Below are 24255 nucleotides of genomic sequence, written 5' to 3' on the forward strand. Positions count from 1 at the left end.
GTCAAGAGCCCCGAAGACTATCCCCACGGGGACGAAGAGCGGTAAGAATAAAGAGGAGCAAAATACGCAGACGGCATTTAGCGCTTCCTGAATGGTCAGTTTGCTCGGTGGAGGTTGCAGATTGCAGCATAATTAACAGCTGTATTAACGGCTAAAGATTTTGTTACCAGTCTGGGACGATCACCTCGAAGCTCAAAGCACTCTTAGGACCTCTATCTAGCCAACAAGATGCCCTCTCGCCAGGTCCGCTACTTGCAAGTTACGGCGGTAGAGGCACTCAACACTGCCTACTAGAGCCATGCACTACCGCAGAGCGTTGAAGGTCAGCGTGGCAAGTAATGTGTCACCGACACAGTCTCATTACAGGCGGCCGCCTTGCCAAGGCATTTTCGGCTGTTAACTAAGGGCTGCCTCTCAAGCTCGTTGTCGCCAGCCTTTCTCGGGGTTGGAACGAAGGGGGAAGGATGGTAGGCACACGTATTTCGGAAGTGTTTCCCTAATAACGACGATAAGTACCGGCAGTATTACAAAACTATAATAATACTACTTACTTAACAGCTAACAATGAGAATTAGCTTCTTGCCGAGGATACTAGATAGGTACAGCTAATGAATGACGGAACTGGAATCGACCTGCTTAGGCATTCTATACACTGTTCGTAGTGTTCGTTAGGCGCTATTATTGCGTGCCTTAAGTGCTTTAATCGACCCGAATCAGCTCGTTGGCGATCGCCTGACCAACTACCGCAATACATCATATGAGCCAGTTGCTATACTGCCTCGGAAGACAGCCGTTTATTATTTATGATTGCCAAAGATAATATCACTTGCCCAGAACGGAAAGAAGGGATAAAAGGGGTTTGATGCCGTTACAAAATCTCATCGTCCGCCGGAACATGACGAATACCTGTTACTCGCTCTGCTCCTAGACCATAAAGTACGCATACCAATGATGATTCCGAGGGTTTGTATCAACGCCCTGGGACGAGTCTAAAGCGAGCGATATCATCTTCTTCTACAACCGCCTGGCAACGTTTTACCTCTGCCTACGCCCAAATGACAGCTTGCCCTGTTAAGATGCCTGTTCCCAATCAGGATCGGAATGGCCCAGTACAGTCCGCAGCAGCCCCTCCCACCCCCTTTTCCTTCAACCCTCATCTCCCGGCCCCCCCTTCGCCCTCTCCCCGGCTAAATTAGACGCGAGAGGGAGGGGACGGGTGGCGCAAGAAACAGAATCGAGTTGAATTCCTTACAAAGAAAAAGCACTAAAGGCCCACAGCTCTCTACCTTGCCTCTCGCGCCCGTCCCGCTCTCGTCTCGCCGCGTCGCCGCCGCTGCACCGCGCTGGCTCGGCACAGCGGCCCGTTCTGTGTCGGCATCCCGTCGGGAGTGCTCACGACCCAGGCCTCGCTGCCGACTGTGGTCGGGGCGTAGAAGACGCCCCAGGGGTCGCGGCGGTGCTTGACCGCGAGCAGGCGCGCGTAGCGGTCGCCGCCGCCGAAAAAGGCCTGCTGCCAGTCGGGCTCCTCGACGTCGCTCTCGTTGATGTACGCCCCGGCCCCGGGCGACGCGGCGCGCCACTCGTCCAGCGCCGCCGCCAGCCGCGCGTGCGCCGCCTGGAACGCCGCGGGCCCCAGGCCCCGCAGCGCCGTCGGGTCGAACAAGTCCGCGTGAATCACCGCCCGCCGGAACGCCGGGTTTGCCGCGCTGTCCCCCGGCCACGCTCCCGCCGCCGCCTCCGTCGGCGCCAGGTGGATCCCGTGGAACGTGTACCCCGCCTCGATCGACCGCCGCAGCGCGGCCTGCGTCCGCGCGAACGCCGCCCCGCCCTCGAAGCTAGCCCGCGGCAACAGCCGGCTCCCGAATCGCCCGCTCGACGGCACGTCCCCCCGGCCCTCCGTCGCCGGCGCCATCCAGTTCGCCGCCGGGGTCGGCGCCCGGCTCGTAACGTCGAGCCCCGCCGCTCGCAGATCCTCGAGCAGCGGCCGCACGAACTCGGCGAGCGTCGCGTCGGACACGTCTGGCAGCTCGATGTCGGTCGTGAAGCCGAAGCTGTCGTTACCGGGTCGGCGCGATACGTAACTATCTAGAGGAGGTAATGTCAATTTCCCAGCATAGTACTCTCAAGGTCTGGTTTTCTTTTCGTCGAAGTCCCTTCGTTTAGGGAGATTGAAATGGTGTGGACTATGAACGTACTGCAGGGTGGTTAGCTTTTATTTGCTTGACGGCCTATGCAACAACCGAGAGCTCCTTTAAACAAGAGGATCAGGGGCGGTTGCGGGCAGCCACTCACCATGCAGTGCCATTGTTGTCGACAATATTCTTCCCAAATTCGTGGTATATGTCGAAGCCGGTCCAGAACTTCTCAACATCTTCCGACTGCGAGACTGAAAACGCCACTGAGGAGGAGAGGACTGTTGTGGGCGGGTGAACCTTGACGATGGCAGACGTTACAACGCCGAAGGTGCCTACGTGTTACATGTGTTATTAGCCTATGTTAGTTATTGACCGGCGTGCGCACGCTTACTTCCCCCACCTCCACGCAGGGCAAAGAACAGGTCCTGGTTCTGGAAGGGGTCGGCGGTGACAAACCGGCCGTCGGCGGTGACGACCTGGATGGAGAGGGGTTGGTCGGCACCGAGCCCGTACTTGGAGGCCAAGGCCGAGTGCCCCCCGCCCGCGATCCAGCCGCCGTACGCGCCGACGGTGTAGCCACCCGCTACCACTGTCGTCATGTTGTGACGTTGCATGTGCGCAAACATCTCCCAGCTCTCGATGCCAGAAGCGACGCGCGCCGCCGAATCTTGGTACGGCCCGATCTGGTATTGCGGCAGGAACTCAAAATCCTTCAGCCAGTGCGTCCAGATACTCAGGCTGCCGAAGCCGCTCGATCGCCCGACGAACTCGTGGCCCGTGTTCCTAGGGGGGAGGAAAAGAAGACTATGTTAAGACGCGTATGTATGGCATCAGGGGTTGCCTGAAAGCAGCAACCACTTACTTGATAACTAATCGAAGGTTCCTGTTCCGGGCAAAATTCACGGCGACCTGTATCTGCCTCACCGTGGATACGTTCACGACGTATTCCGGGAAAGCCCCTTGGGTACAGGTTGCCCCCTGTGGTGTGAGCGTTGCGTGGCAGGGATCGCCGACAGGCCATTCCGTCAAGACGGTGACGGGGTCGTTGATATAGAATCGGGTTGAGGACGCGTTCCGGACGAGCCAGCTGCACGCGTCCTCGTCCTTGTACGGGCCGTCGTAGCAGACCGCTGCCGGCGGGATCCCCTTAATCAAGGCGCCTCCCAACGAGCGGTTTAGCTTCAACCACTCTTCCTCAAGGGGCCAGTTGGGCGTCCCTGGGTACTCCCGGCAGTCTGGACCGTCTTGCACCGAGCCCGCTCGCGTCTCGTTCGCGAAGTCGATATCCCGGAAGTCGCCGATGTCATCTTTGGTCAGCTGCTCGGCTTCAAAAGGAAAGTTGAGACATATAGCGACCTGGTAGCCATAAAGTGCAAAGAGTATCAACGCAAGAAGGGCCCTCATCTTTGAATCTGATCAGTGACAACTATAGTCCGGGTCCGACTGTGCAAGATTGGCCCTCCGTAACGCTAAACAAGTGTTTACGACTCGTTCTCTCTAATATACTTATCTATAACAACGAGCACGATGCTTGGCCGATCCCGCATTCCTTAATCATACCTTTCAGAGACCTGCAGGGCTTGGACCATGGCCATGGAGAGCCTTGGCTTTCAGCCGAACATATGGCTGTGTCTATAGGAAACTATCTCGCTCATCGTGCCCGTCTTTACTGGAGCGAGTCGGCCCTAGTAAGGTAGTGGGAATGGAAGTAGAAATGCTATCAGCGGCCGGCAGTGGACGAGACCGCCATTCGTGCTCGTTGCTTGACTTGCTAGGCAAGTAACATCTACTCGTGATGACGTGGCATGTCCCAGTAAATAGCCCTGGGACTGGTAAAAAATGGAGGTTTGCCCACTGGTCGACATATACCGTGCTTTGTGATATCACATAATCACGGAGCTGATGAGGCGGGGAGAGACTCACCTACTCCAAAATGCTGATTATAAATATTGAAGGCTGCAGGCAGCACTCCTGTGCTCGCCTATAGGTAGGGTAGCATCACCATGGAACTCTCTCCGGATTCTGCAAGACGGCCGAAACTAGAAGCTAAAGAGATGGGTTGTAATCTTCTCGTAATCGCCCGGGTCTGGCGAGAGCCGACGCGGTAAGCTGGGTGAAGACGGCAAGTCGTAAGACGAGCTCGGCCCAAGATCGAGCACAGCGTAGCGGGGTATGTGGCGTGTTGCCTCTTGGTATATTCTATACCACGGTTCATGAGAAGATCGGGAGGTTTCTCGAGGTTCGGTATGGACGCGGCAGAATGGGGCACCAAGGAGTTAGGCGTATTGCTACTCTCAATTAATATCCAGAGTACCGCAGCAATGGTGTTGACGTCGTTACCAGTAGTATTCTAGAAAGGTTAGCTAATTGGGGAAAATAGCCCCTCCCGAAATTTCGTTTGCACAAGGAGATCTGGCGTGCGGGATGTAGTCTGGGCTGATACGCTTTCTGAGGGTAAGGGTTGCATTCGGGTGGGAGGAAGGCTGTGAATACAGACGTCTGGGATTTCAAAACTGGTCTGCATGCGCGCCTTTCGGACAGAAACCATGAGTAACACATGAAGAATTATATCATTACCATTAAACTAGTTAGGTACTGTCATATTCCATAGCCCCGTTCTCACCGCATGCCTCCTGGCGATGCTCTACGCCGGTGTCGCCGTAGGAGTAGCTGAGGCAAAGACGGCAGTAGAAGCTGCGCTCGAGCAGACGCATCCTTGGCCGGAAATGCTGGTGATCGGAGGGGAAGAGCATGTTGCCTCAGGTACAAACGACTGGATGGTGGTGGTGACAGGCTCAACTCTGCGGTTGTTAACAGCCTTGATGAGCGCCGGGATGGCTTGGCCAGTGGACAATCTGAATTCGATGTGGTTCAGGATCCTGAGGTTCTCGCGGATCTGACCAGAGTGGCTCGTGATACTGACCCATGTGCTGTCGTCGTTGCTGAAGACATCATCTAAGAAGATCTTCGTCCGCTTTCTCTGAGCCTCGCTGGTTTCTCCCTCATATCCCCTCCACAGCTCGTCGTTTTCGGTGAAGCCCTCCTCGAAGGTGAATGCAGGGAGGAGGGATTGGATGTACGTCTTGTTTGATCTCAAGTCACAGGTACGCATAGAAATCCCCTCGCGGAGGAACTCCTTCACGATGGGCACGAACGGCCGGTCCGCTGGGAGGTCAAGGCCGTTGAAGGTCAGGTTGGCCGTCGTCGCCGAACGGATCAAGGGGCTGCTGTAATACGCCTGGGGTGCGGGGATTTTCTCGACGGCTAGTGCGTTTTTCCAGAAGTTGTTCGCCTTGGTGCATTGAGCGAAACCGGCCTCGGTTAGTAGAGCGTCTCTCCAGACCGAAGTTCCGTTTCCCTCTAGGGGGCCCCAGTAGCACTATTGGCTTATCGTCAGAATACGCACTACAAATTGGCTGCGGTGATGCGTTAGAAAACGCCTTACATTCCACGCTGGAGTACCATAGTAACTCTCTGCGGCGTTGTGGTAGCCTTCGCCGTGACGAGCCATAAATAGGACCTTATATTGGGTATTCTTATCGCTTTCCAGGTTCAAGGTATTGACGTAATAGGCGAAACGCTCCCACTGGGTCTTCTCCCCTTTGGGGTCGAACTCGTTATCAGTGAGGTAGGGCCGCTCAATGAGGCCATAGTTGACCTCAGCCTGCTCATCGTTAGCGACGAGAGTCGTTTTGTATCAAGAGCTCAGACGACGTAGCTAGGTCATACATAGTCGAAGCTACTAGAATCGGTAGAGGGGTCGTCTTGCTGAAAGAAGCCGGAGATGGTAGTGTACTCGATCGTTGACTCCCCGCCGTGGCACGTCGTCCTTTGCTTATGATTCCATTTGCCGCTCTTTCCCCATTCCCACGCGAGGCACGGCGAACCGAGTGAGAGGAGGGCGAAGACGGAGATAGCCAACATGTTGGAGGTATGTGCGACCGTTGCAGGGCGACGCGATACTTAAAGGGGCGCGCCTCACGGGTGGGAGGCTGGCAGATACTAAAAACGAAAGTGTTGATACGCTGCCGAGTGCTGGCGATCACCATCTCGCCCCGTCAGGAGCAGCGCGCGCCGCGTTCATATACGATCTGGTGACGAAAACCCATGTGCATTCCCACCTGCCAAATCCGGGCAGCCGGTGCTACCTGTGGATAGCCCAGCCAGGTGCAGATGAACCCGGCAGGCTGGATCTCATTATTGACCTGAGATACACGTGCTACTTATCCGTACGTCGTCGAGACCGTTTATGAGCGGCAATGTTACGACGCCGCACACGTGGATGCGCTGCAAGTCGCGGCTGAAGCATAGAGGATGCAATTTCTCGTGTGGAGATAATCGGCGGCGCTGGCTTCGACTAGGACCGATTCGGGATGACGAGGCCAGGGTCAGAGAGGCGAGAGGAGGACTTGTGCTATGCCCGGTTCGAATCGAGAACCGAACTGGAGAGGATCTTGTAGGTTGAGAATTGGCCAATCGATCGGCAACGTGGCCGCCAGAAAAGGGTCGATGAAATCTACAGCTAATTTCCCTTTTTATTCGCCATGCCGGGTTTGACGGGCTCGTATGCAATTATGCGTCAAAACACCACACCAAGACGCGTACAGTACGATAATGGGAGAATACGTGGTAGGGGCACGCTGTATCCCATGCTTCGTGCCGGGAACCCTCAACAACATACACAGCAATATCTCTCGTATGGCCTGGCCCCACCTGCTCGGGTAACTATGCATTCCTTGTTATTCGTCTTTGCTCAAAATAGACATGTCTCCGATCGTTTATTGAACTACTAGATAGGCGCGATTCTGAGGGGAAAGAGAGAAGCCGGTCAGTCCCTCACCTCACTCCAATCCTCGTCAGTGAAGCCGCAATCGAACCTAGGCACGGAATTGTCAGTATTAGCTGCGAGGTGGGACTAAGCCGACCAGACGAGAAAACAATAACTAACCCTTGTTCGCCAACGATGGCCTTGGTGAACTTTTCTAACTCTTCCAGCTGCTCGACGCAACCCGTCAAGCTCTCATTGTACGAATAACTGTAGATCTGTGCCCATTTTCTTCCTTCGGACTTCTTTTCGGCGCTCAGCCCTCCGCTTGCCGCAAGCTCAACCTCAAGAACCCTCATTCGATCTAACAGCTGCTTACGGGTAGCTGAAGCACTCGGTAGATATTTCTGCCGCCGAACCGGTCATCAGTATATTCACCCAGACGGATTCGTGCCAACGGCTGGGGAACTTACGGGAACCTTCCTATTGGCGCGCAGGGCCCCCGAGAGAACATAGAGGTTCGTGAGAATGGTCGCGATTGCGTCCCTCCTGTGGCCTAAAAGATCTGCGGCAAACTCGGTGTTGTCCCTGATAAAGTGCGGGTGGTAGAATAGAGACGCCTGGCGTGCGGTAACAATGTTCTCGAAGAAACGCTCGCAGGCGTCGATGAGCGCCGAGTAGGGCAGAGGATTAAATCGGGCTCGTAGACGGAGTTCGTGGCGCGTGAGACCCTGGATACGGTAAGTCTAGATGCGCAAAAAAGAAAAGAAGAGGATAACTATGAATCTCACCAATAACTGCCTTAGACGGACGAACCCCTCTCGCAAGCGTCCTTCCAGGACCTCGGAAGCTTGTATATCTTCTTTAGTAGGTTCGTTTCCTTCTTCGTAGTACACGTATTTTGACACGATGCCTAATACCACGTGAGAAAGGGCCGAGGATGGAAGAATGACGAATATGTACGCGTTGGCTTGTACATACTTCTGTAGACGATGCTACAATAGAACATCATAGCAGCAACAGCCTTCCGAAGGTCGTGGCGTGCAACGAACGGCCACATCACCCAGTTCACGATGATCGATGCTACCACACCGACAACCATGGCGACTCCGCGTGTTGCGGCCACCGTGGCCGGAGAAGGCTTGCCTTCTGTAGTGACTTCTGCCAGAGACACAACTGTAAACGAGATGCAGCCTACTAATCCAGACCTCTGCGAGAAGTTAGAGCCTCTCTCGTTGCAAATTTTCTAGCGTATCTTACCGGGTGTTCGCTTTGCGTATACCTGTAGAGCATGGGAAGCATATAGACGACAGCGAAGGCCGCGATCACGTAGGGGTTACCGTCTGCGGCTGCGTACGAGAGCCCCGCCCAGAGAGATCCCAGTACAGCACATAGCGTCCGCGTGAACAAGTCTTGGATGTTTCCGCCGGTCCTACGTAAGCAAGAGACGTGTTAGATCTGGACTAAAGAAGCAAAATTCGGCGATCGTATTTTGGCTTACCGCGGGCCCATTATCAGCCATGCCATCACCACCGCCCACCAGACCTCATTCGTGTCCCACCAAACGTGGTCGCGGGGCAGCCATGCGGGTATGGATAACAGAGATGTGATCGCGGCAGTTTTGAGGCCAAAGCGTGTCTCGAAGCCCTGGAGGCGATGAAGAATCCCCCATATCCGATGGCGTAACCGGCTCTTCTCCGGGCCTGGGTCATCTTCGAGCTCGTCAGCCGTCATTGTCGCATATGCGGTATCGTGGTCCTTGTCCGCATCCTCGCCTTTGCGCGGCAAAGGCTGGAAGTCTTGGGATTTGATCTTCTGGATGATCTCGGCTATGTCGTTGAAGCTTCTAAAATATGAACCCGCTGTCACACCGCCTCGGTCGCGTCGAACTTGGGCATTCGTACGGTGAATGGCTTTCCAGAAGGGGTACGATGGCGGGTGGAACTTGGGATATTTGGGACTTCTCTGCTGCATCTCATTTACTGTTACAAGCAACGCTTCGATCGCGGTCGCTGCTTGGTGGACTGGGCGACAATATGCGAAAAGCTTTACGACCTCGGGAGAGTCCGCATACTTGGGGGGCAAACCCTCACTTGCCAGCACGTTGTCCTGACAGTTGTCAAATTGTATAATATACCGGCGTAGCTTCACCAACGCGCCTGGAACGTCGTTCGACACATCGTCCGGAGGACCTAAATACCGCCGGTGGCCACACATCTCCATCAGGACCGCGTCGCAACTTTGCAACGCAATCTTCATAGACGAGAGAAGCCTCTCTGTCGGCTCGGCTAGATTGTTGGCGACAAATTTTACAAACTTGATCTCTTCGTCACTTTCTAGTACGTAGGGCATCTTGTCCATGTCCACGGCGAACTCGCCGTGAGCATATCGAGCGTGGTCTGCGGCTTCTTCGGGCATGTCCTCGAACCGGTCGAAGATTCTTGTTTCGCCATGTAAGCTGAGAAGAGCACGGACGACGCCCTGGATACGATTACGAAGTGCCAGCACATCCTTTGGCTCAAAAAGTGTTATGGAGAAGTCAATGACTAGGTCCCTATACGCTTGAGACATACTAACGAACGTTTGCGTGAGTCTTCGGCGCGTATTCATGTTTTTCCCTCGGGTTAACCCCAAGCCATCCTCGAGAGATGTTAGCTCTGGCCGCAGCTTTCTCGATGAAACCTTAGTCGGCATATGTGTACTCACCAGCATGACAGTGAAGGCCTGATGAAGTGCTACCGCTAGGGGGCGCGCACCGGCATCGGGAACTACCGCGAGGCATATCACCAGGCAGATGGCCTGTCCCACAACCCAGGGGATGCCGTAATTGAGAATTTTCGTCCACGAAACGTGGAGGCCCGATACCTCGGCCAGGCAGGTGTACGAAATAGCAATTCCGGCACAGATAACGCCCTGGTAAGCGCGGATGTAGTATGAACGGAAACAAGCAATCCCGAAGATGTATAGAAAGAGGAAAGCAGCCAGGATCCCGCCGTAACCGGTACGGGCGGGTGCTGTTGAAGTAGATACCCACAGGCCGAACGCCCCCCATCCCAGTCCAGTAGCGGTACCGACTATTGTGAGGATGGTTCCGTCAACCTGAGCCCCCAGCGTCCGGCTGGGGTGATTGATGATGGTCGAAACTACCGTGATATAGCTGTAGCGGCCAAGCCTGTCCCGGATAACGGGAACGAGGCAGAATACGTAGGCAACGAAGAAGGCGAGGAACGACTTGAGCAGCCGGATACCGGACCGCGTGGTTGTGACGCGGCGAACGACCCCTCGAATGTCGTGCCACTGCTTGGGGAAGAAGTTCCGAACGGAAAGGGGATCCTTCTTCCGAAAAGCGTAGGGGAGGGTTAGCTCGGCTTGCCTCATAAGAACTTCCGGGTCAACCTCGTCTAAGGGGAGAAATATGGCGTCGAAGAAGCCGTCTCGCAGCTCAGCGACCCCATACGAATTGCTTGCGTAGTGCTCTTCGTCGGTTGTCATAGGTCTCCGGGATGCGGGAGGATGAGCGGCCTCCGACTCGGTGCGCGTGTCAAAGATTCTATTCAAAGAATCCACCGAGGAATCGCGGACCATTTTTGTCTTTTTGGCACTCTGACGATACATAAGGCGGGAGGAAAACGTGCGGACATTTTGGCCGGCCGGCGCGGCGCTGTCGGTCCCGGTTTTATCAACCGCCATTGCGAGGTTACAGGCGATATCTTGAATTTCCTCGATCCTATCTCGAACGACAAGTGAGGTGTGGACGGAGCGATAGTACCGAGTGTCCCATTCCTATAAAGGGCCAGGGTATGAGGCCGATGGAGCGTTTGCGGACGGTCAACTAAGATCTAAAGGGAAAACAACGTAGGCTCGACGCAGCCTCCCTATTGAAGCCGACGATTGGAACTATAGGCGAGTTGTCGACGGTGCGCCGCGCGAGAGACGGAGTGAATTCTAGATTGTCATAGAAAGACATCTCTGTGGATCTGGCGAGTATACTGCTTAGGCGGGCACTTCGTACTGTATCCTCTCCCGAAGTCGCGTTGTGAAGGACAGCGCAGAGACCCTTTTCCAACGTCGCGTTGCCAGGAAAATGAAGATGGGGAGTACGTACCTAGGTACACGTCTGTATCGGGTAGAAGGTGGAGAGGCGATGAGTGGATTATGTAACGACTCCCTGAGATATACCTGGGTATCTACGTAGGTACCTGGATGCATCTGGCTGGTATATTAGCGGGAGGTACCTAAGGTACCTAGGCACCTACGTACTTGAGGTAGGTACCTTTAATAGCATGGTAGTACTGCTAGGTACATAACCACCGCCTGCCAACAAGGAGCTGGTACGTGCACGCGCCTTCCCATGCACCTGACGCAGCAGGGGCATCGCGTAGCCCAATGACGAGCCAAGCCCGCCGAGCAGAGCTAGCTGAGGTACTCCTAAGTACTGAGAGGCGTACAGGCCACCTGCTGGTACCTACCCAGTACGCGAATTACCCCGCCAGCTAAGCAGAAATCGAAAAGACGATATGAAAAGTGGGGCAGGTCCCCTCTCCCTGCCCCTCCAACTGGAATGGCCTCAATTTCTTCCGCCTTCTCCCCTCCCCTATCCTGCATCCATCCTGCACCCGTCCCTTCATTGCCGCCACAACAACACCAGCAACAAACAGGGCGGACACAGCGGCGATACCTACTCCTCCTCCATCGCCTCGACTGTGACCGAAGAAAAACCACATCTCGATCCTCAGTCGATAACATAGCCGGCACGTGCATCTGCTCTCTCGCGTCGAGGACCGACATTTGCAAAGCATCAACACGCTCGTCTTCACTCTCTCCGACACCGCTTCGATTCGTTGTAATCCGCCAGGATGGCCTCCGGTATGTTCATCCGGCCCGCCCGCCTTCTCTCCTACGTCGCGTCGCGTCTTATACTGCCTAACGCGTTGGGACATATACCGTCGGCGCAACCCAGTGTACTAATGCTGTCTACTGCAGATCCAGTCCAGGTTGCGAGTAGGTCCATCTGCTGCCATCGAGACCGTCTTAATGCTATACCCGCCTTACTCGACCCGCGAGAGATGCTGCAGCCCGGCTGACATGCGTCCACTCGTATAGCTTTGTTCGTGGAATACTACTACAACTCGTTCGACCAAAACCGCGCCTCGCTGTCGTCCCTCTATGTAGGCTCGCCCATCTCTGCCGCTGCGTCTGCCCAATGCTACTGTATCTAACGGTTAGGCAGCGAGACTCGTCTGTGTTGACGTTCGAGTCGGCCTCCTTCAAAGGCGCCCAGGGTATCATCGAGAAGCTACAGGTACTATCTGGCACCATCGCAGCCGCTACGAGAATACCGGGATAGGAACTTACTCAGACCGTTTAGAGCCTTCCCTTCCAGCAGATCAAGCATCAGGTCTCCACCATCGACCCCCAGCCCGGCCTCGGCCCCGGCCACATCTTGGTTCTAGTCACAGGCCAGCTCCTGGTGAGCCGGACCCTCTCTTGCTCTTGGGCGCACCTCCATGTGTGGAATAAAAACTAACTCGGGGTTAGGTGGATGAGGAACAGCGGCCGATGAGCTACGCTCAGTCCTTTTACCTTGTTCCTGAGGGACCCAGCTACTACGTCCACAACGACATCTTCAAGCTTGTTTATGGTTAGAAGAAGCACGCTGTCTAGTGACCCTCGGCGGTCTCTGCCGACCTGGATGACGTTGAGTTTTCCGCCTGAACCCATGCGGGCCCCCCTCGAGAGCTCGCTTCCTTTTGTTTTTTCACTATAGATTTGTCGACCGTGGATCTGTTACGTGGACATCTATACCCTGCGAGGTTTGAACCCAAGTCTCTCTCTCCAGATAGGTTGCGCAGAATTCATCAGTCCATCCGTCACCCACGGCTTCGCCGGCCGCATATCCATGAGCAGCACGCTGGGGTATTGCCTATTACTTAGTTATACAGAGAAGTCCAATAAAACCAAACACTTCTTCCCCCATCTACTTGTTCTTTTATCCCCGTCGCCTTGAAATGGGCTAGAGCTTTCTAGTGCATGTCGTAAAGGAAGAGCAAGTGCGGCACGGTTTCGCTTGGTACCGGTTCTCGTGCGCCTGGCCGACGTCTGGGTTTGCTATAACTGTCGATCTCAGGTGAGATTTCGTAGGTCTTAAAGGGGATTGCACGCCCGGGTAGAATTGCGTCGTCTAGACCAGTGTCGCTTTCACCCTATACATATCAACAACTTGATAACTAGATACCCTGACATGCACGCAACCCCTTAATCTGCTTGACCCCGGATTTTCCTTCCTGCCAAGTGATATGGATGCTCGCAGCCGAGCAGGTAATGCTTCTCACCCTCCCTGGTTATAAATGCCCGGGATCTTACCCAGACGATAGGGCAGGAAACTATCTATTCCATCTCTCCAGTTAAAGCCGCGAGCATCTAGTGTTCCAAGCTGGCAAAGCTGCTTGGTTGACAAGGGGGCGCGATGGGGCGCCGTTCAGGTTAGAGGGATGCATGCGTAAAGTGCGTATTACGTCTTATTTATCTCTATATGATACCCGCGATACTACGTAGTATACCGTAGTAATATCGACAACCAAGAGACGAAGGGTGCGAGGCATAGCGACACTACTAGTGTAATTAGACGACTGCCTAACCGCCGTGTGAGCGATCAGTGACCTCAGACATTCTCATTTGCACCCAGATAAGCCTGTCCAAGCGTGCCTAGCGGACACATGCCTTCCCGGGTCTAGGGGGGATGTGGGTTAGCTCCCCCAGACGACGCCACGCCGTCAGAAAATGCCCCCGTACGCGCTTAGTTTCCTCTTTCCCCCGCCCCTAGCCATATATCCCGATGGCGAGTCGCAAACCCCAGACCGCCGAGAAGGCGACGAAGAGGAAGAGATGAGTAAGTAGGCGGTTTCACCATATCGGAACATATCTGCTAGGTACTTGGTATAGGAAAGTCGGGAGGTCGGGAGATCTGTAGGTTAGTTCGCAAGTAAAGGGCCGTGGAGGAGAGGGTAGGTTAGTATAACCTCGCTGCCAAGTGTGTGTCCCCCCCTAAAACACGACGCGGGGCGGCACAGTCTTACCGACTTACACGTGGGACGGGCCGCCTTAACCACTAAAAGGGAAGGAGAAAAAAATGCCCATGTGCTTCTACTCTCCTTTGATCAATCGTATCTCTTCGCCCTACGCGTCGCCTCGCAGTCACCTGCATGCGTATACTTACCTAGGTATATACTTACCTATATAAGTAGGTACTTGTTCTGTGAGTGCTTCGGCTGGGAAGCTGGAGATCGACTGTTGGGGTGCTCTGCTGGGTCCGGAGGGGGTGTGGGCGATCTTACCATAGCATCGGGATTGTTGTTCCGCCTCGATTGTTCTTAGCCGGCCTTCGTGATCTGCGCCGGACCTAAGTCAGGCGATGGTGTAGTATGCGCCTCTGTATCTCGCACTCCGAGTACGGACACCTGGTATAGAATGCACGTACAGCTACTTATCAAATACCGGACCACCTGCCGGGGGCCTGAGGGATGGCCTGACCCTAACCCATGGTGTTGCGAGGGGTTGTTGGGACAGCTGCTCTGCGATCCCCTCATCCCCTTCTCGATCCCTTCCGACCCTGTCCCTCTCACCTTGTCTGTCCTTCTTCTCACCCCCCTACCCCAGCTTTTTTTTTTTCTTCACTTACCCCACAACCGCAACCCTTCTGTTCTCCTTCCCCACAACCTCCTCCACATTTCGTCGGATACCCTGACCTAGCGTTGATGAGCGTGGAGCGAAGAGACCTGGGGATTGGGTTCATTGACGAAGCCTGGCTCGGTCTTCTCGGCTCGCCTGGTCGGGGGGAAGGAGACGGGGAGGGCTAGACTACGCCGTCCTATTATATCCTTCTCCCCTCCCCGTCGTCGCGAACTTCGCCTTCGCTCCTCTTTATTCTGTCGTGGTCGGATCTGCTTCGTCGGTTTAGTTGAGGCCTATTTCTGTCCCTGTTTTACTTAACGGTGCTGCACGACCAGCAAACCTCTCCGCCGTCTGACCGCCTCCTTGTCCTCGTCCTTATTCTCGTCGACATGGCGGAGAAGGAGGTGGCCGTCTCGCTCGACGAGAAGGCCGATAACGGAGCCTCGCTAGATGGCATCGCTCACGACCCCAAATTCGAAAGGAGGGTTCTGCGCAAGATCGACCTCCGTCTTATACCTATACTGGGCGCACTCTACACCATCGCCATGGTCGATCGTAGCAATATCTCCGTCGCGCGTATCTCGGGCCTCGACGAGGACGTCGGCCTCGCCGTCGGCAACCGCGCGTCCATCGCCCTCCTCGTCTTCTTCATCGGGTACATGCTCTTCGAGCTCCCGAGTAACATGATCATCCACCGCATCGGCGCCGCGAACTGGATTTCCCTCATCGTCTTTGCCTGGGGCCTCGTCTCGATGGGTATCGGCTTCCTCAACGATTGGATTTCGCTCGCCGTGATGCGCGCTTTCCTCGGCGCCTTCGAGGCCGGCTTCTACCCGGGCTGCGTCTATCTCATCTCGTCGTGGTACCGCCGGTACGAGGTCCAGAAGCGCCTCGCTGTCTTCTTCATGACCGGCTCCGCCCTGTCCGCCTTCGCCAACATCTTCGCCCTCGGCCTTATCCAGATCTCCAATACCCACCACTACAAGGGCTGGCGCTGGATCTACATCATCGAGGGCATCATCACCTGCGTCGCCGCCGTCATCGCCTGGTTCATCATCGTCGACTTCCCCGACTCCACCCGCAACAAGTTCCTCTCGCCCGAGGAGAGCGCCTTCGTCAAGGCGCGCCTCGCCGAGGACCGCGGTACGGAGACGCGCGAGCGCGTGACCCTTGCTATCTTCCTCGAGACCGTTAGCGACTGGAAGGTCTGGTCCTTCTCGCTGATGTACGCGGCGGGCGCCGTTGGTGTCTACGCCTTTCTCTTCTTCCTGCCCATCATCTTGCGCAACGGCATGGGCTACTCGCTGGAGCTCGCGTTTGTCCTGTCGGCGCCGCCCGCCCTGTTCTCCGTCATCGAGGCCGTGGTCGTCTCGTGGCTGGCCGATAAGATGCGGCTGCGCGGGCCTTTCGTCATCGTGCAGGGGGTCGTCGCCATCATCGGCCTGTGCATGACCGGCTTCGTCAAGAGTCCCGTGCCGCGCTACATCGGGACCTTCTTGGGCGAGGCCGGCGTCAACGGGCTCGTGGTTACCACCCTCGCATGGCAGGCCAACAATCTTCGCGGAGACGCGAAGCGCGCCTGCGCTACGGCCGTCCTGGTCACGCTCAGTGGCCTCGGCGGTATCTACTCGTCTCTGGTCTTCCGCCAGCAGGTTAGTACCCCCTTACATCCACTTGCACGCACTACAAGAATAGGCAGATGCTGACCAGGAGATAGGATGCACCCAATTACACGCCGGGTATCATAGCCGTCATGGCTATCTGCATAGCTGCGGTTGTTGCCGCCACCATCTCCATATTCGTCCTCAAGTGGGAGAACAAGCGCGCGGACGAAGGTAAGAAGGTGTTAGACGCCGGCATGTCCGAGTTCCGATATACGATCTAAGTAGAGCCATTCGGTGTATATATTGTAACGCGCTATCAGAGCTGTTGTTTTCGGAATCGTAGGTCCTCGTGCGAAGTATCCATGGCCGTGGGGGATCCTTTGCAACTATACTTCCAAAACATAAATGTCACCGCGTGATAAGCTATGTGTGTAAGCCTCTATCTCCAACGAGGAAGAGCGACGGAGTCGTCTATGTTTCTCTATGACTCCCATGAGCCTGATAGCAAGATGAGGCTTACCTAGTAGTTTACTCATAACAAGACAGACACATCATGCCTATGGACGGCCCAGAGCTTGGACTAGGTCTAGCAATGAGGCCTTACGCCAAGACAGGGAGGAGTCGATATCCTGGCTTGGAGTTGAGAAGCTAAGCTACCGCATCTGACGACGACAAGGGATGTGGTATTGACCACCAGACAACTAGTGTGAGCTATAGAGGCGACCGCTTCTTAGCCGGCCCAGCCGACTAACTACGAGGAGTTGTCGCGTCGGGAACTATGTAAGCTTACATCTCTAAATCGATGCCCACACTCCCCTGTGGCAGACGTACTAGTAGAAAGATATGGGTAGCTTATAGCCGCTTCTCGAAGGTCAGGAAGATGAACGAGGCTTCCCGAAGGTTCTCTTCCCCGTGAGAATGCGCCGAGGCTAGAATACACGTACTACATGTAAAGAACGCCACGCGATACCACGCGACAAGCTTTTACACTTGTAACCATGGACGAAAACAGCGCAAAATAATGCCTGGGGACGGTTCAACTTGAAAAAGGGCTGACGAGCCAGTGAGTTGTGTATTAAAGTAAACGATACATTCTTACTTCTACAGTACAAAGCCTTGAAAATAACAATAAATCTCCTGAAATCGTAGGTATGTGAAACCCATTAAATCCGTCGTACTCAACACGCATTAGACATTATTATACCACATAAGTGAGAAACGAATACCCCCTAAATAGCTTCCCCCCCCTTTCCTCATCCGAAACTCGTTATCAAATCTCGCCGTCTACTCGGGGTACCCGGGCACGTCGCTTAGGTCTCCTCGGGGCATATACGGCGTCCGGATGGGGGTTACTGTGAAGCGGTATCCCAGTTAGCGACCGCTGCTGCTCGCGCAGACGTGCGAGGGGAGGCACTCCGCAACTTGGGTATTATAACATAGCTCCGCGGCCTCCCCGAGCTGCGAGACTTACTCTTCCTGTCCCAGGCCCACCGCCGCGCGTACTCCTCGGGCAGCGTCCCCTCTATCATCTGCACCACGTACTTGCCGATGATGGGCAGGAACTTGAACGCGTGGAACGAGCCGCCCGTGGCGACGTACAGGCTGCCCGCCGCCGGGTGCGGCGAGATGATCCACTCCTCGTCCGGCGTCGACAGGTCCCTAGCCAAGTCCCCGCGAGGGGACACGTGTTAACCAGCGATCGTGCCGCAAAAAAAAAAAAAACGGACATCCGGAAAACGAGAGGTGTGAGGGAGGGGAAGTGGAAGGAGGGTGGGTCCTACCAGCAGAGACGATACGCCTCGGGCGTCATGCCCTGCACCGCGTCTCCGAAGAGCAAGTCCCTCACGGCGGCCGAATTCGCCCTCAGCGCGTCGGGCAGCAGGTCGCGCGTCCACATCATGAGGGCCGGGTTCGTCGTCAGCGGCGGCACCGAGATCTCCTGGCGCGCGCCCTCGTGGTAGCGGTTGTGCGTGTACGGGAACTCGTGCGTGCACTTGGCCAGCTCCGGGCCGTGCGGGCTGCCCGGCGGTATGGACTCGGCTGGGGGCGGGAGGGCGGAGGGAGGCTAGGTCAGCGCTCGGTCGCCCCGACGGTAGCAAGAAGGCAGCGGGGGAGGGGTAGGGGTCAGGGGGCACATACAGGGATACTCCCCGAACGGGTGCACTATGACGGGCGCGCCCTCGAACTTGGCCAGCCCCTCCGGCCCCGGCGGCACCCGGAAGAGCGCCATCAGCACGGCGGCGGCGCGCATCCGGTCCCCGGCGTGCAGAGCCGGCCGGTCGGGCGCGCTGTCCGCCAGCAGCCACGGCACGTATGCGCCGGCGCACAGCACCACGTTCTTGGCCGCGAGCCTGCGGCCGTCCGTCGTCACCGCCCCCGTGCACCGCGCGGCCTTCCCGTCGCCAGCGTCGACGTCGCCGCCGCTGCCGCTGCCGAAGGCGAAGGTCAGCTTCGCCACGGTGGCTACCTCGTACCGGACGCCCGCGCGCTCCGCCTCCTGTATCACGGCGCCCAGCGCGCCCTGCGCGTCCGCCCAGCCCGCGCGCGGGCTCAGCACGCACTGCTCGGGGCTGCCGCCCCACGGCTCCGCCCCGCCGCCGGGGAACTGGCACGCCTCGAGCGCGGGGAACCGGCGGCGCGCGTCGTCGAGGCTCAGCGCCTCGAGGGGCGCGTTGCCGGCGCCGAGGAACGCCTCGTAGTTGGCGACGAGGGCGCGCGTGCGCTCGCGCGTGATGGACCACAGCGCGCCGGTGCGGCGGAAGAACGGCGCAACGACGTCGGCGGAGTCGGGCTGCGAACCCGCGTCCGGGGACCACGCCGCCAGCGCCTCCAGCGCCAGCCCCATGTACAGCGGGTCGTCGTACTCGGCGCGCACGATCTTGTTGAAGTCGTGGGCCGCCGCGCGCTCGTCCGGCGGCGGCGCCGGGTCCGCGAGCACCACCTCGGCGTCCGGGTGCGTACGCTTCAGCGCCCGCGCCGTCGACGCTCCGAAGCAACCTGCTCCTACGACGAGGTACGTCGACGGTGACGGTGACGGGCTGGAAGAAGCCATGGGGTACGCGGTAGTTAAGGGGTAGGTAGCAGTAATGGTAGGTAATGATGATGATGATGACGATGGGGAGAAGGCTATTAGAAATTAGAAATCGAATTTTCCTTCATTAACTCGAGACTATTATCTGTGCTTCGCTGTCTGGGGCACGTAGTCAACAGCGGTCTTATAAAAGATACTATCCCCCGAGATCGGGCTAGACGAGATCAGATAAAGGAAAATTGGGGTTCTTATCCGGGAGTGTGGACTATAATCCCCTTCACACCTTCACACCTTCACAGAGGAGATGATCCCATGTTACTTCGGCTATGCTACACTTAACCGCTTCTCCGTTGGAGAAGTGGCGTGTATCATTGAAAAGTTGCGCGTCCGCCTTGGTAGGTTGGGCGATATATCTATGTAGGGAGTGGGGTGCGTAGCATATACTTTTATCAGCTCGCACGTCGACGTGACCCTCCGTTGGATCGTGACCCCTCTGCTGGGGGCAAGCATGCTCTCTAGTTGTCACCCAGAGACTTACCTGACTTGTTCTTTGCTTGTAGAATCTGGTTCTGGTTGCTCTCCACCTGAGCTATGGTGGCGCCTGATCACTGTATAAGACGAGCGAGAACCCAGGTGTATAGCTGCAATCTAAGGGTCTTCGATGGTTCAGCACTTTATCTCCGCTACATGGACAATGGATCATTACAAGTGATTGTGTAAGAAATATTAATACATTGATTATCTAGTCTTCGTGATTATCAGCTGTGACCCTATGCATCTGGCCTGCAACGCCCTCGATGTTGACATTCCCGTCTCTTCTGGAGCAGATAATACCACTATGTCGCTGCGCAGTTGCACCCGCTTACGTTGAACCCGAGGCAAAGAAATAGACGGGCAGGAGGGGCTGGCTTGTGACACGATGGGAGGGGACTCTTATCATGAGACGAGGAGACGAGCAGATGATGGCGGATATAGTCGCGGAAAGAACCTCTCGATTCTACTATTGTATCGACGTCGCCATGATCTAGCTCAAGTCGAACCCGGCTCCGGACTGGATGGCGTATAGTAACTTACTTCTCAGCGTCCCTACTGAATTGTAACGAGGTAGCTTCAGGAGATTGACGCATGTACTGGTGCTCGGCAATCTATCCTCATCGGTCCCGTTGTCTCTAATACTAAAACGCGGGCTCAACTGAGAGAAGCCTAGCAGTGGCGCCCTCGGTGTCGATGTGACGTATTTGAGCACTTCGCGGCGCTGCGAATCTTGAAGCCCGTGCATCACCTCCCAGAACATCTGGACCGTAGGGTGCTCCAACCCGTCGTCGCCAATAGCGTAGAGACCCGAGTACATGGTGTTACGCCGCAAGTCCTCGACGTCAATCTCCGAACTATCCCCCCCTACTAGGCGCTGAAGCTCCAATTGGTTAAACATCGACAGCCAGGAGGGGTTGATGATGGATCCGAGCCCCTGAAGGAAAGCCTTGGTCTGTCGATAGGGTTGGGCTACCAGCCGGTGATTCGCCACGTACGAGATGTACAGGGGGCGGTTCGCGTTGGTGACGGGAATATCCTCCCCGTTCTTGTAAAGCGGGCGAGTGACCGTGCGAACCCCTTGGGGGCCTGAGAACTGATCTGTGATTGTGAAGTCCAATGCAAGGTCGACAACTTCGCCAGGATAGTTTTTGAGATTGATGAGCCCTTGATACAATTCGGGGTCAAGGTCTCGTAGATCGTTCAAATTCGCACGGTAGTCAGTTGGCGAGCTTTGCCCTGACGATGACCACTTGAGGAGGAAAAAGGCAGCAAAAGCCTTGTCAATGAGGATACCTTCGTACATGCACTTGCCCACCACACGGCCGAGGAACTCGTAGCGCTTGGAAAGGTCTGCCATGTGCGTCTTCCATTCGACGTCGCCTTCCGAGTATCCTTCGTAACGGAGAAACTCCGCGAGGTCATCAAATGCGGTCGGATTTGGGTATAAGAGGTTCTGATTGTTCGTGACAAAGAGGCTGGGGCCGCCTGGCCCGGGCTTGAAGGCCTCGTCCGTAACGCTGATGAGGAACTCTTTAGTAACGCCGCCGCCATCGATACCGGCTTCGGGCTGGTCGAATTGGTCAACGAAGGTTATCTGGATTGGCTCTTTCAACCCCTCGCCGAGGGGATAAAACTGCTTGTACGCGTCGTCGAATACCTCACCACGTTTCACACGAGCCGCATGACGGCCGAGGATATCCCTCCCTCTGACGGAATGTTCATTAAACCCGCCCTCGGACGAAATCACCGACAGCCGCCATCGGTCAGGGTCGACGTGGCCACCTCGGCGCTTGGACTTGTCTAGATACACAAACTGGCGGAATATCTGGACCCTCACTTCGAAAGGAATAACGAAGGGCATATTTCGGAGGATTTCGAGTTTCGGCCCGACCTGGGAGAGCAACTGTTCGCGCTGGACCTTTCGCAGGCGACGACGTTTCTCAATTTGAGCTGCGCGTGAGAGGCGCTGCCCAGTGAAAGTGTGGAAAGTGCTAAGAGTGTCCTCGTCTGAGTCGTCCTCGTATTCTTTGTCCTCGTCCATCTGGTCCTTCCGCTGTTCCTCCAGCACGACTGCCGAAATAAAGCTATCCATGTCGAATTTTGAGGTCATCAACCAGAAGTCTGCGGGGAGAAAACGGCGACGAGAGTCTCTTTCGTATAAAGAGCGCATGGTGGTTGTGGACGCGCTTCTCAGACCCAGAACAGTCATGCCGATGATTCCAGCGAATACCGATGGCGTGGGTTTTGTGGCTTCCTCTTGCTCGCTTGGCTTTCTAGAACTGATTCCCATGAGGCTGTTTAGCAGACGCGTGGGTCCGGAGGTGGGCGGCATGATATCTAGCAAATTATAATAGAGCGGGAACGAGAGATTTTTAAGGAAGTTGACGAGTTGCTGCAATTCATCGAGGCTGAGACTGCTCGAGCGTATACGCATAGTTGCGGGGCTCTGCTGCGATGATATCTGACCTCCCATTGGCAAAAAATCCTCGTCATCTGTAACTCTCAAGAGGAAGTTGTATAATTCTAGGAATAAGAGTATAGTCCGCCACTCTCGGTCGTGGATGGGCTCCGATTGTAGCAGATTGACGACCAGAGTAGGTTGCTGTTGAGCTCTGGGCTGCATGATGCTCTGAAATATCTCGGTATTTAAAGCCGCTTTCCAGAAATATTTGACGGACGGCGTCGACGCGGGACCCGCTGGATCAGTTGTCGAAATATCCCCCTGGAAAAGTCGCATTTTGATATCATCGCCATGGCTAGGGAAACATCTTAGTAACACTAAAGTGTAGCCTGCAAGTAGACTGGCGTCTTCTGAAAGACGATCGGACGACAGAGCTGTCCTAGACGCGTGTGTTAGCTACATGGGTAGAGCAGAGTGCGGACGGTGCCAGCATACGAGGTAAACCTGTTGAGCAATTCCGAGATGCCGTCTTCGTTCACGAGGAAGTCGAGCTGTTCGAACACCCAGTCGGATTGAGGGAAGTCGTCTTCGTCTTCAATAGCGTCATCGGATGCCTCATCGCTATGACTGAGACCGTTCTGGTTGCCGTGCTGTCCATGGCGCATTCGGATATCATCGGCAAGGATAGATAACTGGAGATAGAGAGCCTCGAGATACTTGGAGCCTTGGGAGACCGGCGCTGCTCTATTCAAGGCGATGAAATGCGCCAGCAACCAAAGAGAGCCTTTCTTTGACAGTGTGCTTATGTGTTCCCGCCCCGAATAGGTATCGATTACGCTCTGCGATAAGGCCTGCAGATTCAAGCAGCGTGCAATTGGAGAGGGGTCTCGGCGTAAGAAAGACAGGCTTGACGAGGTGAGAAAATAGAAGGAGAAAGCCTGGTACGCTCGCACAATGGGCATTGCTACAGCCGGTTAGCCCCTCCGCAGATGCAATATGAAGGTTAGGGTAGCCATAGGAAAGGGGTACGGTATCACCAACGTACCCGTAGATACTCGGGTTTACCGCTGTTATTTGCCTAGGCAGACTACGTACCTCCTTCAAATACTGCTTCCAATGGCGCGGTGGCTGCCCGAGTCAGGATTTGCTGGTATTCTACCGAGATTTCTGCATTGCTGCTTTGCTCGTAATATCGCGCAAGCAGTTTATAGTATTGGTCTAAGACGGGTGCGAGAGAAATCGGCCTTTTCCTCACTATGTCAACCAAGAGGCTGACAAGGGGCTGGGACGAGGTCACGGCACGCCTGTTACAATGAGGTGTAAGCAGATGGTTCAGAGTATCTTTGTCACACCCACCCACGTACTTTTCTAGGGCTCTGATAAGGAGCCGCTCAAGCCGATCCCACGAAGTTGGGTCGGAAATTCCGATGTGGGTTGCGGACGTACGTAAACCGGCTAAATCTCTCACGAATAGGTCTAGGCGTCGCTGGTCCTCCGCCTGCTTTGGGTCAAAGAGAGCGAGGAGAAGGGGTAGAGCATCAGTGACTCGATCCGGCGCATCGTGGAGTGCGGCTTGGTGGTATAGACGATCGTACTCTTGTCTGCATGTCCGCCTGAAGCCTTGTCGGCCGCTATGTCCCCTCCAGACTCTCTGGAGCCTCTTAGCAGCATTCAACTCATCCCGCTCCCTCTGCCTCTTTTCACGCTCAATCTGAGCCTGTGCTACCGTTTTGGAAGCACCAGAACCGGACGTAGCCCAGTTTGGGGTGGCCCAGGGGTTCGTATTTCGCTGGCCACTGAGGTTGACGTTCCGAGGCCTCCTCGACGTGCCGGTGAAAGTAGGAAACATGTCGGGAGCTGGGGTTGGGCCTTAGCTAGGTGTAGGTTTGGCTCGGGTTTGCTGAGTCCCAGCAGGACAAATCAATCGTCATCCGTTAAACGAGCGGGCAAAGTGACGAGACGTTATGGACTGTGTTCCCTTTACTAGGTTGCATGAATCGGCATGATGAGCTCGTCGTGAGGGTTAGTTGGTAATCCGTCGCACTTGACGTAATGAGGAAGGGAAGATGACAGCTGGTCGGCGGGCGGAGGGGTGCTGGAGAGAAACCCCGGGA

General features: G+C 55.6%; 7 protein-coding genes across 7 annotated transcripts; 2 read left to right on the plus strand and 5 right to left on the minus strand.

The window, feature by feature from the left end:
* Positions 1-972: 972 nt before the first annotated feature.
* On the minus strand, positions 973-3539 carry GGS23DRAFT_617223 (FAD-binding domain-containing protein; the record flags this gene model as incomplete). Its single annotated transcript, XM_051520847.1, has 4 exons — positions 973-2081; positions 2293-2467; positions 2527-2918; positions 2998-3539. The coding sequence occupies 4 exons, from the start codon at positions 3537-3539 to the stop codon at positions 1283-1285; spliced, it is 1908 nt and encodes a 635-aa protein (XP_051374838.1). The 3' UTR covers positions 973-1282.
* Positions 3540-4686: 1147 nt separating this feature from the next.
* Positions 4687-6616, minus strand: GGS23DRAFT_555682 (phosphoglycerate mutase-like protein). The gene is made up of 3 exons (XM_051515609.1): positions 5865-6616; positions 5581-5799; positions 4687-5514 (listed from the first exon to the last, which is right to left on the minus strand). Exons 1-3 carry the CDS (start codon positions 6057-6059, stop codon positions 4780-4782), a joined length of 1149 nt encoding a protein of 382 aa, XP_051374839.1. The 5' UTR covers positions 6060-6616; the 3' UTR covers positions 4687-4779.
* GGS23DRAFT_555684 (uncharacterized protein) lies at positions 6617-10991 on the minus strand. Its single transcript, XM_051515610.1, has 8 exons — positions 9607-10991; positions 8402-9540; positions 8161-8332; positions 7882-8110; positions 7692-7813; positions 7374-7631; positions 7084-7307; positions 6617-7012 (listed from the first exon to the last, which is right to left on the minus strand). The coding sequence occupies exons 1-8, from the start codon at positions 10588-10590 to the stop codon at positions 6964-6966; spliced, it is 3177 nt and encodes a 1058-aa protein (XP_051374840.1). The 5' UTR covers positions 10591-10991; the 3' UTR covers positions 6617-6963.
* Positions 10992-11509: 518 nt separating this feature from the next.
* On the plus strand, positions 11510-12876 carry GGS23DRAFT_555689 (NTF2-like protein). The gene is made up of 6 exons (XM_051515611.1): positions 11510-11766; positions 11884-11901; positions 12004-12068; positions 12131-12202; positions 12269-12370; positions 12439-12876. Exons 1-6 carry the CDS (start codon positions 11757-11759, stop codon positions 12544-12546), a joined length of 375 nt encoding a protein of 124 aa, XP_051374841.1. The 5' UTR covers positions 11510-11756; the 3' UTR covers positions 12547-12876.
* A 1982-nt stretch (positions 12877-14858) lies between these two features.
* Positions 14859-16691, plus strand: GGS23DRAFT_370892 (MFS general substrate transporter). The gene is made up of 2 exons (XM_051513347.1): positions 14859-16223; positions 16289-16691. Exons 1-2 carry the CDS (start codon positions 14961-14963, stop codon positions 16454-16456), a joined length of 1431 nt encoding a protein of 476 aa, XP_051374842.1. The 5' UTR covers positions 14859-14960; the 3' UTR covers positions 16457-16691.
* Positions 16692-17216: 525 nt separating this feature from the next.
* Positions 17217-19391, minus strand: GGS23DRAFT_617229 (sarcosine oxidase). Its single transcript, XM_051520848.1, has 4 exons — positions 18315-19391; positions 17957-18215; positions 17647-17834; positions 17217-17527 (listed from the first exon to the last, which is right to left on the minus strand). The coding sequence occupies exons 1-4, from the start codon at positions 19225-19227 to the stop codon at positions 17460-17462; spliced, it is 1428 nt and encodes a 475-aa protein (XP_051374843.1). The 5' UTR covers positions 19228-19391; the 3' UTR covers positions 17217-17459.
* An 839-nt stretch (positions 19392-20230) lies between these two features.
* Positions 20231-23990, minus strand: GGS23DRAFT_603515 (uncharacterized protein; the record flags this gene model as incomplete). The annotated part of the gene is made up of 4 exons (XM_051519483.1): positions 20231-22580; positions 22637-23105; positions 23237-23445; positions 23506-23990. 4 exons carry the CDS (start codon positions 23988-23990, stop codon positions 20231-20233), a joined length of 3513 nt encoding a protein of 1170 aa, XP_051374844.1.
* Between the last annotated feature and the right edge of the window lie 265 nt (positions 23991-24255).

The sequence above is a fragment of the Durotheca rogersii genome (genome assembly GCF_024521655.1).
Source record: "Durotheca rogersii strain YMJ 92031201 chromosome Unknown GGS23scaffold_4, whole genome shotgun sequence".
Taxonomy (NCBI): domain Eukaryota; kingdom Fungi; phylum Ascomycota; class Sordariomycetes; order Xylariales; family Xylariaceae; genus Durotheca; species Durotheca rogersii.